At 38.8% G+C, this 14,780-nt stretch overlaps 1 protein-coding gene across 1 annotated transcript; it reads right to left on the bottom strand.

Moving 5' to 3' along the window:
* Nucleotides 1-5,287: 5,287 nt before the first annotated feature.
* LOC119918602 (septin-9-like) lies at nt 5,288-14,559 on the bottom strand (the record flags this gene model as incomplete). Its single annotated transcript, XM_038739374.1, is given in 5 exon segments — nt 5,288-7,430; nt 7,922-7,973; nt 11,166-11,262; nt 11,577-11,672; nt 14,442-14,559. Coding segments are annotated over 5 exon segments (580 nt in total), but the record flags the coding sequence as incomplete, so codon positions are not given.
* Nucleotides 14,560-14,780: the final 221 nt, after the last annotated feature.

The following is a 14,780-nucleotide window of genomic DNA, read 5'->3' as shown; positions in this document are numbered from 1 at the left end:
AAAATCTGGCTCAAATCTTTCATTTTGCATTTTGGCATGAATGTATGCACAAATGGGTAGTACTGTAGCATGCATTTTTTAATCTGATGAAAAGCCATTACGGACTAAGACACTGTTAGATTACAATGTTGAAAAAGGCACAATAGTGTGCTGGCTTTATTCCTACATGAATGCAACATGAATCACTGTTTTCCTGCCAGTAGATAATGTGCTACCGTGGAGCAATATGGTGGTGGGTGAAGTGCAGTGATATATAAGGCAATATGATCCAGCTGAGACACATAATGTACCTGCTGTTAGATTTGGCATGCATTTTTATATTTCTAAAGCAGCACTGTAGTGGAGGGAAAAGGCAATCCACCCTTTCCATCCTCAGTACAGAGTTACAGTTGAGCCATTTAATTTTTTTCATCCAACTGAAAGAGCTATAATCCCTGTGAATTATTATCAAGCCCCACTGGGGGAAAAAACCATACCATATCAATCGCCAGCTTCCCCACCAATGTTGTCAATCCAGCAGACACGTCATCACAGAGCTCCGAGCCCAGCCAGCCACCAGCAGACAGGCCACTCACCATCAAAGAGGAAATGATGAAACACATTTCATCATGCTGTCAATTTTAAAAGCTCGTCAGATCTATCTTGCTTGAGCTGATATCACTTAAAATTGTGCATGTAGATGAGTGTTGTTGAATGGCTAATTAATTCATACCTCCCGTTGTTTCTCAGTGTGCTATTATATGTTGCATGAACTTGCATCTGCTAATGCTGGACGAATACTGCAAAAACATGTTTAAAGTCTCCCAGGAGTAGTTTCCTCTGTTCTTGTGACTTCTGTCTACAATATTTGTTAGAAATGAAGCCTTTGACGAGTGCTGTGGGTGATGCGTCAAAACACACACTGTTTTTGAAATGCTGAGCAATATAAGTTCTCAGAGCCAGCCATCCCATTGCGTTAGTTTCTCAGATGATTAGACTAGAAGTAATTCTGAACTACCATCGAAATAATGCTATGATACATTATAGTTCCCAGTTGGGATGACTGAATAAATGGATGGATGGTGGACTGACTGAATTGCATGACACCAGGTTTCAAGGAGCCCTCTGGAGAACAAATCATGGTTCTCACTTGATAATACTTGACAATTCTTCTTCCTGGAAATCACATCATTATAAATTGACTTTACTCACATAGAGGCCACCTTAGACATTAAATGGGAAATCTTGGACAGCAAGTAGCATCAGCCCAGTTAGTATGTCCTTAGTTCATCATCACATTCCCCATAGAAAAGACTCTGAAGAAAATCTTTAAAGAATCATGTAAATGGGATGGTCTCGTGAATCTGGAAAAAGACATGGGTTCACATAATAGTCTCTAATTGCTCGGTACCCTTAGCTAGTAACTAAATACAGAACTTTGCTAGCTTTTAGGTAGCTGGCTAGTAGCTAAATTAGGATGCTAGCTAGCCCATAGGAAGCTGGCAAGTAGCTTAAATAAGGTAACCAAAATTTCACCATTGTCAAATACTATTTTGAAGATTGAGAGTAAATTACCAAAATGTCAGTCTGTGCAATAACTTCAGTTACTGATTAAATGTAACTTTATAAACAGTAAAAAGGAATCTGGTGCAATATTTCACATTTAAAACAACAACCATGTTATTGCTGTCAGATAGTACTCATACATTAGATGAATGGCAATTGACAATTTATTTCACAATATCTATTTCAGATTGGATTGTGTGATGAAATTAGTGCATCCTAAAAAGAAAAATAACCTAAACCCAAAGCTCTTGACTATTGCATATTCACACACACCTTCATTTCATTTAGCCTGTATTACTCTTGTGTCTGAAAAGTTTCTCATAATGTCAAACTGACTTACTATGCAAAAATACTAAAAAAGATGCATTTAAAAGACCAGGGACTGCAAATTGGAGAATTGAAATAAGTAAAGTACAGCACTGTCACTACTTCAGCAGTCAACTAGGCACTCAAATGACAAGAAAAGCAAATGTGAAACAGAGTGTGACAACGCTGACTTACTAGAAGAGTCTGCACTTGACTGAACCAACACATTTCAGCACTCAGGGACTTCACTGATCACTGTTTTTACAGCTCAAGCAAAAGCACAGCCTATATAAACACCAAATGGCCAATTATCCTGTGAGGGCTGGACACATAGAAGGCCGGCATCTAAAGGATGCTTTTCAAAATAAAGGTTCTCAGAACCTCAGAAGTTTTCTTCTGGAGGAACTAATGATACTTTTAGCATTCACATTTATTTTGTAAAGAAGAGTATTGTAGTTTCTGAAAAATCTAGATTTTTAGTTTTAAGTATTGTATTCTGTTTGTGTAGTTTTACATTGAAGGTGGAACATCTGACCTTTAATGCTTCCATTCCTCTTTGGATAATTGGTAATGCTCAGTCATCTGTGATGTATACATTACACAGAGCTCCTATTATTTTGTCCACTTTATTTATTTATTTATGAAGGTAGGCTAAACAACAACAGCCCTTCTCTGTATAACACAATACAAAGAAACAGCACCTCAAACAACAACAACAACAGCACCATAAACTGCAACCTCCAAAAAGTATAACCTCTAAAACAATTTCAACAACTAAACATTATAATCATCATGAATGTTTATTACAGGACAGTAATGTGCGACTGCATTAGGTTTAGTTACGTGTAACTAATAAACTGGCAACTGAGTATATAGGTTTTACTTTTACCCAGTTTTTAAAAAAACCCTGATGAGGGCCATGTGCTTAAATTTATTGGCTGAATTAAATACAAACTCTTCCAGTAATTCAGTTTGTGTTGCCAAGTTATCTTTCACGTTTCAAAATTTAGCCCACATTTCCCGTAAGTCAAACACTAAAGGTTTTCTATTTGTCTTTTCTGAGGAAAACATTCTGCAAATATTTTTTCCCACAGATACTTCAGTTTTTCCACAACCTACCATTTCAAGAAGAAGCTCTGAAAGCTCAGTTTGGCTCAGACAATCTTTCTCTGTGCCATTAGGTAATCCGTCTGGTTTCTGAACAAATCTGTCCTGGTGTCATACAGTGTAAAATGCTGTGTAGACTTTGGCAGAAAATGGGGAATCCTTTGTTACACTCACAGTATATACAGCCTACTAATAACCTACATAATTCTTCAGGTTTCATGTTTGTAGCACCCTACTTTGCAATTTGCTACCCTAGCCTATTATATGAATTTCCATTGTAAAAAGTCATTGAATATGATGACACTATGCTGTTCAAGTGAGAAAGTGCAGATGTCAGTTCATATGCATCATCAAATTGGTCTAGTAGCTGTGCCAGCCAGTGGAATTGGGGCTGTCATAGCAGTGTCAGACAATTGTCATTATCACTCACCTTCATGCTTCAGGACGGCTGCCTGCAAAACTGTTTAGATGGAAGTGTCAACGTTAGGTGAGTGTTCAATAGATACTGATTTTTCCAGAACTTGCATTGTCTCTCACCTTCACATTTGTCATTTGTCACCCTGGTGGTGTCATCCCCAGCAAAGAGGAGTTTCAGGCCAATGAATCCAACACAGCGATGGCAGGAAAAGCCACAGCAGGAGCTCCAATGTGTGAAAGGGTGACAATGACCTCCAATATAACAACACTGTCAACACTTTACAATCAGCAGGGTAGCAGAGAAAGAGTGTGACAGGAGGTGTAAATGAGAAGTCCTATTAAACCAGTGCTGTGTGAGCATGGTGTGATGCCACTGCGCATTTCCTCTCAGCTGGGTTTGTTTTGGTAATGTGGTATGCTGCATACTTTTTAATATATATATCAATGCAAACCTTATGAACTGAGCTCAAGAAAACTTAGCTGCTCTCTTCTTCCTGTAGTTAGGGTGCAAATGTAATTACATTCAAGTTAAAGTTTACAGCTGAGCACAGTTGGCCAAAGTGTTTAGGCAATTTATTATAGTAATAGTAGTATTATAGTATATTTAATTGTCTCCGTCAAATGTAATGACACAGAAAACACGCATGTGTAATCCGTTTATTTTAATATTACACTAACCAGGAAAAAACAATGCCATTGTGTCACTTCGAATCTGAGGCCCCGTCCACACCACTGCGTTTTCAAATTAAAACGGAGACCTTTTGCTACGTTTGCACCTCCCATCCAGGCTACAATGGCGTAAACGAAGACCTAAAACGGAGAAGTTCAGAAACGCGGCCGACCCCGTTTCGCGTTTCAAAACTCCGGAGAGCGTTTCAGTGAAGACGGGCCAAAACGGAGGACTAGAAACAATGACGCAGCCGCTCACGCTCGGCTCACTGATTGGGTCTTAGAAGTCATGCAAAGTAGAAACATGATGCTACTGACCAGGTTTTTGACATAGTATTTTTATTAAAATATTATGTACCATGCAAATTACACTTATCTGCCTACGCCTGTACTGTGCATGTCGCCGTATTTACTTTGCAACGACTCCCAGTCTGTTTTCCGCCGCCACACTCCTGTTAATTCACAGTCTCAGCTCCTTATTGGTGCATGCAAAAAAAACAACCTTCGTCTGTATTTATTTTTTCTTTCGCCAAATCTTCCGCCAAACCATCTGCTTCATGTTTACACCGGCACGCGCATGCCCAGTGTACCTGAACGGCCAATAGATATGCGTTTTCAGTCGTTTTAATGCAGACAGAGATGAACTCCAAAATGCAGCTAAAACGCTGGTATGGACGGAGATCGTATTTGTTTTAATTCTACTAACCAACTAAAACGGAATAGTGTGAATGGGGCCTGATTGTTTCACTACTGTTTAACAGCTATACCTTCTGCAAATTATTTTTTATTTTGTTGAGGAAACGCGTCCAAAATGTGTACTACTATCTTTTGTGCAATGGTATTTGTTAATGTTATTTTATGTAAGTGAAAAGAAAGTAATGTATGGCTTTCATTTTTAAATGGCTAAGAGTGTTTTAAGAAGTCACAACTAGGAGATGTTCTAAATTTAATGCAGTAAACAATGTGTTCAGTGGTTTATTTCTTAATTAAAGGAATAATACCTCTGTAAACGGTCAAAGTATATAAATGTGTTTTAAATTATTAAATGTTGATGAAAAAGATTTGGCTCCATCAACCACATCTGAGGTTGGTTTAACACTGCAACAGTTGCTCTTGTTTTATATAGTCTATGCAGTTGCTCTAATTAGAGATTTATCAGCGCAAAGAAGGATCAACTCTTAGTTGCCCATCTTCACTGAGACTGAATTAAGTACCTATATTTCCGACAATCAAGACAATCAACTTTAAACAATAAAAATATTAATCTTTATTCTTTAAGATAGCATAACAAAGATAAAACCTTAATCTATCATACCATGACAAATTACACAAGAACTATACAACAGTAAACCAAGTGTAACCCAATAACTTTCTCTGGATAAAAGACAATAGTTCTCTTGGTTTTTGAAATCATTACCTCTTCTGTATGCATGTTATATAAAATATTCTTGTGGTGACTTAAGGAGGCAGAAAATACACCGCTGACTATTCTGTTAAGAAACTGAGAATGTTTTTAGCATCTATAAAATATTCCTTGAGTTTGCATTACTTAAACATTTTTTCACAAATATTAACAAAAATTCTCAGTTGCATCATGTTATTTTATGGTTGTTATTTAATGTTTTTTGGCATAAATTCTTCATGTCAGTGGTAGTGAGACATCCTCCCTCCGACAAAATGCTTTAAGCTTGCAATGTGAATGTTATCATTCAAACCATTATCTATTGGCAGGATTGGTTGTAATTATTATTAATCAATGTATAAATATAGACCATTTTGCACTTTACTAGCAGGCAAAGTTGTTTGGTGGTAGTTATAGCGCTGCCTAGCCAACAGGGTACAACATACTGTATGAATGCAAAAAACCCAAATACTGTCTACAGCTAAAAGTTCATCACTGTTAAAGACCTTAACAAACCTCTGGAAGCCAATGGCTGGAATGAAAGTTGAATTTAACAGATTACACTTAACATACACATAAATACCTATTCGTAAATCAACGCTATATACCGTATGTGCTTCTCTTTAGAACAGAAAAATGGACTTTTATTTGGTTTGCAGTCAGAAAAAGAGGCTGCATGGGACAACAGTTGCACAGATTCCGCCACAACCCCGATCTTATACAATAACATTAGAACATGAACAACAGCAATAAAAACACAATAATAAATGAGCGATGTAAAATGCAAGGTATGACTGTATTACACAACATTGGCATTATATAGAAAGAGACGGGATGGTTTGGCAGAAAGGGGTCGCAAAAGCATAATGAAAAAACGAGGAGTACACATTTTTCCGAAAGCCGCTCTGCACTGCTACTGCTTTCTTTTCTTTTCTATTATTTTGCAGTGCTCAGTTGTCAATATCTTTACTTCATCCACAATACTATGAACCTATTCTAAATATCCCTACTTAACCCTAGTATCTTTACAAAACTATACACCACAACACAAAGCAGACAAGGCCAGTGGCACGAACAATTACTCCTAGTTTAGAGCTAATCTAGTATCATCTGATATGCTGTACTTCATTTTGAATTATGCCATTTCTCCTCCTCTGGACAGCCCTGCATGACTACACCTCCTGTCAACCCAATATCCTGCAACAGGCTTTTTATCCATCTCTCTTTTTTCCTATCATGCTATTGATTCTGAGCAAAATCTTGTACATTGTTTCACTGATTATTTACTTACATCTTACTTGCATGGCTGCTGCACTCCACTTACGTTCTTAAAAGCCAGCGAATGTTCTAAAATATAAACCCAGCAGCCACAGCTTAGTAATGAGCTAAGCTTTTATGGTTTACTTTGAACAATCGTGAATGTAGATTGCATTGGGCAGTCAGAATTAGATGAGTTCAGAGTTCTGTAGAGGATGTAGGTCTGCAGGGAAAACATGATTTTGCTCAGAATTGTAATGATGTAAAACATTTACAGACCACGGAAGGAAAATGTTGGTATTTACTCTGCGCCCTGTGTCTTGTACCTTCCTGATTCATTAAAGCTGTAGTTAGGTAGTTTTTTGGCAAAAAAGTCCTTCTATGTATCAAAAATGATTCTGTGTGCATGTGGGCTTGTTTATGTAAACATAATACATGTGTGAGTGTATGTTTTGTGTCTGGCTGTGTCCTGATATCATAAATTGGCAATGTGGCTCCTCACAGGACTCTTTACATCTCGTGGGACAGGGCTTCATGCTGAGCAGCCACTCCATTGGCCTGCAGGGCAGCGAGCTGCTCCTCAGGCTGACCGTTGGCCTTTGGCTGAACAGCAGGATGGTCAGATGGTTGTGAACTGAAATGGCCATTGGATTCATTTAAGCGGCGGACACGATATGTCTCGTAGTGGATGCTGCCTGTGATGTCCTTGATGTTCTGCATGTGTGTCCTGAAAGAAAGAAGTATTACAACACCAGTGAATATGGCGTATTGCTGTCTACAAATGAAATACGTGTTCTTGTATTAGTTCATATGTCTTAGCCCAGAGGTTCCCAAAGTGGGATCCACAGCACGGGCCAAGGGTGCCAACATGATTTTATTTTACTGTGCATATAAATTATACTTGGCTAATTGGTGTATATGTTTTTTGAAAAGGGGAAGAAATGCATTTAACCATTTAGAACAATTATGTTTTATTCATTGCCATTTTATCATAACCATAAGATAACATGTATTTTTCTGAAAGAAACCGAGGAAAGGCCTATATTTTTTCAAGTAATATTAATGTTAATTCATAGATAAAATCAATATTATTTGTTTTGATAAATTCAGATATCCACAGCAGTTTTTAGTTGAAAATGGTGCATGTGTATGCATGCGGTGGGAATGGGTGTGCCATGAAAAAAATCTTTGAGTATGATGAGTATGATGGAAGCTCACCTGATGAGGAGGTCTCGCATGTAGGCAAACTCACAGTGTGCAATATTCTCAACTGCAGAGAGAGAAAAGAGGAAACATTAGGTGAATTACATAACTTGAGAGACGACCAACACAGGAAACCGTTTGAAGTAATGACATTAACTAAATAACGTTGTCAAAGTCCTTTCTATTCCAGCTCACTTGCTGTTCCTTACAGCACCACAGAGTGTCAGAGTTGCTCACAAGTCAACTGGAGGGCATCCTCTAACATGACATTATACGCAATTTTCTTAAGCCAAGATAACACACTTATCCACTTTCGAGTAATTTAACACATCTCGGCTCTCCTCTATATTGGAGAATTTTAAGTGAGACGTTTTAACAAACTCCCAGTGACAAGCTGCCGGTGCCTCCAGTAGGCCTAACACGTGTTTGAATTATAGATTATGTCAAGAATATAAATGAAAAAAAGGAGGGTGCTATTTATGTAAAGCTTTGAAATCCAGGGGCAGGAAATTAAATTCTCTTTGAAAGGAGGAGAGTAGAATAACTGCTGGGTCTGTGAGTGCTGATTAGTGGCGTTGAGGGAACACGCTACTAACTTGTAACAAGCTGCACTTCTGGTATCTCCACTCCCAACTCATGGGGAAGCATGGAGAAGTCCCTATGTTCAGTACAATAAATACATTTAAATACATATTCTTTTTCTTCCCTCTGTCTCTAATTGTGCCCTCAACCCCTGAACATAAACAGTTTCTTCTCCATTTATGATATATAGAGACTTGACTTCTAGCTTCTCCCCTGAGGCCTAAAAAATTATAATGCGGGTGCCAACAAGTCCAGCAGCTTCCTCTCTCCTCCTTTTCCTTGTTCCCTCTCTCCCACCGCTTGGTTTTAATTGAATGGAGCCATTGTTCTTTTAGCCGGACAAGACGCCATTTGTCCCGCAGTCCATGTACTTCACCTCTCTCACCCACTCTCTGCAGTTCTGTGGAGTTATCTTCATAAGGCTTGCTGAGAGAGTAATAGTCACCTTCAAATTCCTAACACTAAAACAGCTCATGGTACTACCTCAGAAATGTCATCTTTTCAGAGAGTACAACTGCCTTGTTTTAAGTTGGACTAAATGCATTTCTCAGGGTCAAGTAGGAACGATGTTATGCTGCATTATAAGTAAAATCATTTTAAAACGCACATGAATGTTTTATCATTTTAAATCTTTTATATCTTGAATAGACTGATATCCCAGTATCCCGTGCTCACTTGCCCACACTGGAGTCTTATGATCCACTATGTTGTTTTAATGATTTTTAAGCCGTGATGGAAGAAGTACTTTACTTAAATATCAATACTCCGTTACGTTAAGTAGGCTAAGCGTACTTGATTCAAAAGAATAGCTAAGTAGGTGTACATAATATTATCATTAAAATATACAAGTATCAAAAGTAAAAGTACTTTAGCCCTGTGACTGATATATTATTAGATTGTTAATATTTATACATGTACAACTGTTGTAGCTTGTTGAGGTGCAGCTAGTTTTAAAGAATTAGATAGTTAAGTCCAGTGGTTCTCAATCTAGGGGTCAGACCACACCGAATGGGGTCATGAGATGATTAATGTAAAAAAAAAAAAAAAAAGTTTTAATCTTTGCTTTTTGTGTAATACGGGATAATTTTATCTCTTTGTGCCTCGAACATTTATTTAAATTAAACCATTTGAGAGATATAGGGGGGAAATCTCTCATTTCATCATCTCTAATTTGAAAAGAAACAGTAAACTATAGCTGTAAGATGATACAATATTTCTCTCTGAAATGTACTGGAGTTAAGCAGCATAAAATAGAAATACTCAAGTAAAGTACAAGTACCTCAAAATTGTACAGTACTATGTAACTTTTACAATCTTTAAGAGTTTAGCAATCCCTGAGCTACATGGATATATCTTGAGTTGCACATGTTTCTCAAAATATCTTTGAAGGTCATATTCCCAGTGAACAATCGGGGGTTCCCGACCACACTGAATCACAGATAAAATAGACAGAATAGCAGCTTTCTAGATTCTATGAGGTGAATAATTTAGATGATATACAAATTTATTTAATTACGTGATTTATATTTTACAATGCATTTATAGAACAGCCAATAAACTAGAGCTCAGTATGCCATACAGGAGAATGTGCTGAAGTGCCTTATGGGAAGGAGTCCCTTGTTCAGGCCTCCTTCAGCCATCTTATTGTCCTCCAACTATACTTACTCACTCACTAACTCTCTCTCTCTCACACACACACACACACAGAGGAGGTGATGACATTCACTTGCTAAGAACTCCTTGGCAGTGTGAGCATGCAGCACAGGCCAACAAATGTAAACTGTTTCAAACTTACTGTTTGCTTGTGTGAGGCAGTGTGTGTGAGTGTGTGTGTGTTTTATGTTCCTGTCTGTTATCCCAACGGACACAGAAAGTCCTTGTAAATCTCTTCCTCCTGTCTCAAACATCTCCCTAGTTACAGACTCAGATAGACGTATGTCAACAGACGGTTAAACCAGCTGGCCAGATTTTAAAACTGCAGTTCGTAACTTTCCACATGTTGAAAATTGAAAACCAGACTCTGTTGTCTTCTCTGCAAAGCTGTTGCACCTTGTTGTGGTTGGTACGTTGTGAGAATGCCATCGTGCATATGGTTATATTATATTTTATTAGTGATAAAGTTGGATGGCCCCTGCATTGTCAACTGCCCAGGTGTGAGTACTTGAGTATTCCGTTTCGAACTGCTTTTGAACGGCTCCGTTCTACGACATACGGAGCTAGACGGAGCCGGTGTTCCACGTATAGTCATTTTCTCCGCACAGCAACGGCACAGCAACAGCACACCAACGCTCAGTTTGTCTTTACCCGACAACAACAGCCTGGTAACATGCTTCAGGTCTTGGCCAATCAGAAGACAGTGGGCTCAGAGACAGGAGCATCTACAGCTTGTTTCAGACAGAGGCTGAAATGACGAGCCAGTGTAAGACAGATTATACAGACAAATTATTTTTTTGAACTTTTAATTATGCAAAGCTGCCGTACAGAAGTCACAAAACTACAATATGAGACTGGAAAAGCAGTATAATAGGTCTCCTTTAAAATACTCAGCTGTGTTTGGCAACCGATGCTGGCAGTGGTAGTGTTAGCATGGCTAATCTGTGTTTAGACTGTCAGGACACATTCTGCCAAACATACAATAGTGTGTGCATATGTTTCTAAGGATTCACATGTGTATTACCCTCTATGGTGCCCCATTTTGTTTTCCTTCCCAGAATCCTCTTGCCGTTCACCTGGTACTCCTGGTCACTGCCCACAACAGCAAAAGGGATCATCTCCTGTTGAGTGCACACACACCATCACACAAATGCACAAAGTTATTGACGTGTTACCAGTGGTTTGTTTTCAGATCCTGCTTTGGTTGTTAACCTTTGATAGAACAAGATGCAGAAAATGACAAATCAACACTTTCAAGATTGCCCAAATAAATACAGGAAAGAATAGGAGACAAAAAAAGAAATTACATCTAACAAAGGCTTGAATTTCTACCTGCAAAATGCATGTTTGTGATTGTTGTGTGGAGTGCTGAAGCCTACTCTCTTACTGTGGCTGTTGAAATCTGAACTAACTGAACCCGATATTGTGAACTTACTCTGATTTTGTCATTGATCAGCCTGTCCTCTGCATCCTCGTCAAACTCTTTCTGTGGGTAAACATCGATTCCATTGGCTCGCAGCTCTTCCCTAATCTGCACAAAGCCAAGCACAATGACACACAGAAACATTATGTCAAATTGCCTTAATATACATAACAATATCACACAAAATTATCTTATATACTATAAAATTGTCCACTTTAAAGCAGTCTTTAAAGTCTTGGTAATCAAATTTTGAAGAGGGTTTTCTCACAACTGCTGAGTCATAAACATCACTACACTTAGACAAAGGTTTCCGTAATGAGAGCTGAAGTCCGACTGGCAAACAAAAACAATCAATCAGGCCCAAACCCTTCATCCATCATCTCACCATCCCAGCCAGAAGCCACTATAACACACAAACACACTTGATGCTGGGACTGAATCCTGTTTACATACAGGTATTTAAGTTTGGGCCAGAGACTTGAATAGAAGCTGCTCAGACCCACAAGAGGACTTAAATAAACACTTGGTTGTGTTGTAATGGCTGGCGTTGACACTAAATGGTTCCTAATATCCTCGACACAGAGGAGTTAACATGGAGGTTCACCGCTCTTAGGAAAAAAATACATCCAGACAGAGGTATGGCTTATGAAACGGCCACTTCTATTCTCTGTATGTCTTTATAATGACTGAAACACTGATGCAGAAAAATAGACAGACAATTCTGGGAGAAACGTCCTTTTAATGAATGACTGTTCGCTCCCACAATTACTACTCTGACAATTTCCACTTGGTCCTTGATGAAACATTTCATTGTTTATCTTTAAAGGCTTTCTCAGGCTCACATTATAGGATGCAAACCAAGTGAAATTCTACAAAAAAGCCACATCAACTGTTGGTTAGAGGAATGCGAACAGCTGGACACACTGAGGCCGAACATTTAATAGGAAAAAAAACCTTTTATTCTGTTTGCATGTCAAGTTGCTGCAGGGAAAGTGTGGGGAAAAAACATTTGGCACCAGAGGCTTTTAGTCAATAATCTTCAGGGTCATACAGAGCATGTGTGGCCAAGCAAAACAATCCAGCTACAAGCCCTGCAGCTTACATTCTATGCCAGGGCCTGGTCCAATCCCTGCTTTGTTCTTATTGGACGGTGTTACAAGCATCAGGGGAAAACGGTAGCCAAGACACCCACCCACCGTGCTTCTCTAAAATGAATTAAGCTATTCGTGAAGTCTCAGTCTTGGAAGGAGGGATGGAGAGATAAAGGACCTGATGGAGGAAGGCAGGTGGGCTGTCTGCCTCCTGTGGATTGAGAATTATCTAACAGAAACACACAGAGGAAGGGATGCATGAACATTTAAGACTCAAGCCAGGTAAAGCAAGAAACTGCTGTAGCAAGGAAAACCATGATAACAAGGTGACGGCTATGACATTACAGTGGTGCATTATCAGCCTTGTATGCTAGTTTGCTACAAACGAGACTACTGTAAAATACCAAGCAAGAGCAAAAATACCCTGAGAGGAACAACAACTGACTAGCATACTGCTATATCTAAAATCTGCCTTCAAACGAAAGCCTGCATATCTTTACATTGTTTAGTCTGCATATATTTAAAATGCCTACATTTCACTTTTTCTATAGTTGCTGACGTTAGTGCAGGTACAGTACACCGTGTTCACTATCTTAGTTTAGAGTGTTAGAATTTGCTAAATTAGCATGAATCATAAAATACAGCTGAGGGAGTGTAATAAGTTAAGTGTGTCTAGATGCTCTGTGTAAAAAGTGCAATGAAATAACTTCTGCTATAAACTAAATTACTGGGTCCAAAAATGAAAAGTTAGGGGACCAAAGTCATTAGGATTCATACTCTGGCCATCATGAATATCTGTAACAAATGTAAGGCAATCCACCTAACAGCCATCAAGATATTTCACAAGAACAAAAATGTGTACTTTATGGTGGTACAAGAGGAAGCAAGGAGATCACAAAAAATTTTCAGAGACATCACCTGGGAATTATGAATGTCTGTACAAACTTTGGTTTTCTAGGTCAAGTATAGTTGATGATATATTTTAGTCTGGAATTAAGAGGTGGCCCGACTGACTGTTAGCATTGCTAAAATAAAATAAGCAGCACTGCTGAACTGTGTGAGCAAACTGTAAAGAGCTCTGGTTATCACCAAAGTATCAAAAACATGGAAATTGACTCTGATTATTTGTAGAAACCAATGAAAAGTCCTTGATTACTAAAATGCTACTTTCTAGCTCCTTTAATTCTGTTCATGTTTCAGAAACGTCATGTTTTCTTTCATGTACCACACAGTGCTGACCTCTCTGAACTTTTCTGACTTTTACAATCACCCAGTAATTCGCTGGTAATGAAGGGTCTGCCCACTCGTTTGGCAACTGGGCAGAGGTTCCCAATCTTAAAAAAAAGACACAAGAGTTGTGGAAAGCCTCTCAGTAAATAAATGCTTCAAATAAATGGTTCTTAAATGTTTCCGTTTGGACTGAGTATGACTTTCGAAGTGTTTCAGTTATAGAGATGATACAGTATTTCCCAGGATGGGTACAGTGTGGGTTTGCCCCGATGGCTTTTGTTTGCAGTACCTGGCAGTTCTTATATGTTACCGACCTGTGGTTGTGGATATGCATGCACAAGTGTTTTTGAGGGGAATCTGCCAACTGTTTGACCCACTGATGTGCTCATCCATTTATTTTAAGCTTACCTTAAAGACCTGCTTCAGGTTTTTGCAGGTGTGATAGGGAGATGACATTAATCAAAGTCACATGTGAAAACCAGTTCCACACACGCACACTATATTTTCAGACACTGCAAAAGCACCTCTTCCATCCACAACCACACTCCCTTCTCACCATCTGTTTAAAGTAGTCCCTCTCCTCCAGGGTGAGTGTGTCGGCCTTGGCGATGACAGGGACGATGTTGACCACCTTGCTCAGATGTCTCATGAACTCCACATCCAGAGGCCTCAGACTGGAGGAAGACGGAGATGACTGAGTACAACTTCACTTTATGCATAACTATGTATAACTATATGCATCTGCTGTTAGGGTGCTTCAAATTAAGGTGTCTTGGGCTCTAGGAGGAGCCAGCAAAGTAACAGAAAATGCAAAACACAACACTGCAGATTCATTGCTCACACAGATACCAAGGTGGGAAACATTTTCTTTTTTTTTTATTCCTACGCTACATCC

This window comes from Micropterus salmoides, unplaced genomic scaffold (genome assembly GCF_014851395.1).
Source record: "Micropterus salmoides isolate LMB-PRFRI ecotype aquatic unplaced genomic scaffold, ASM1485139v1 Ms_hic_scaffold_2308, whole genome shotgun sequence".
In the NCBI taxonomy this organism is placed as follows: Eukaryota; Metazoa; Chordata; class Actinopteri; order Centrarchiformes; family Centrarchidae; genus Micropterus; species Micropterus salmoides.
Note: the sequence above shows the minus strand (reverse complement) of the source record. Positions and strands in the feature narration are given on the sequence as shown.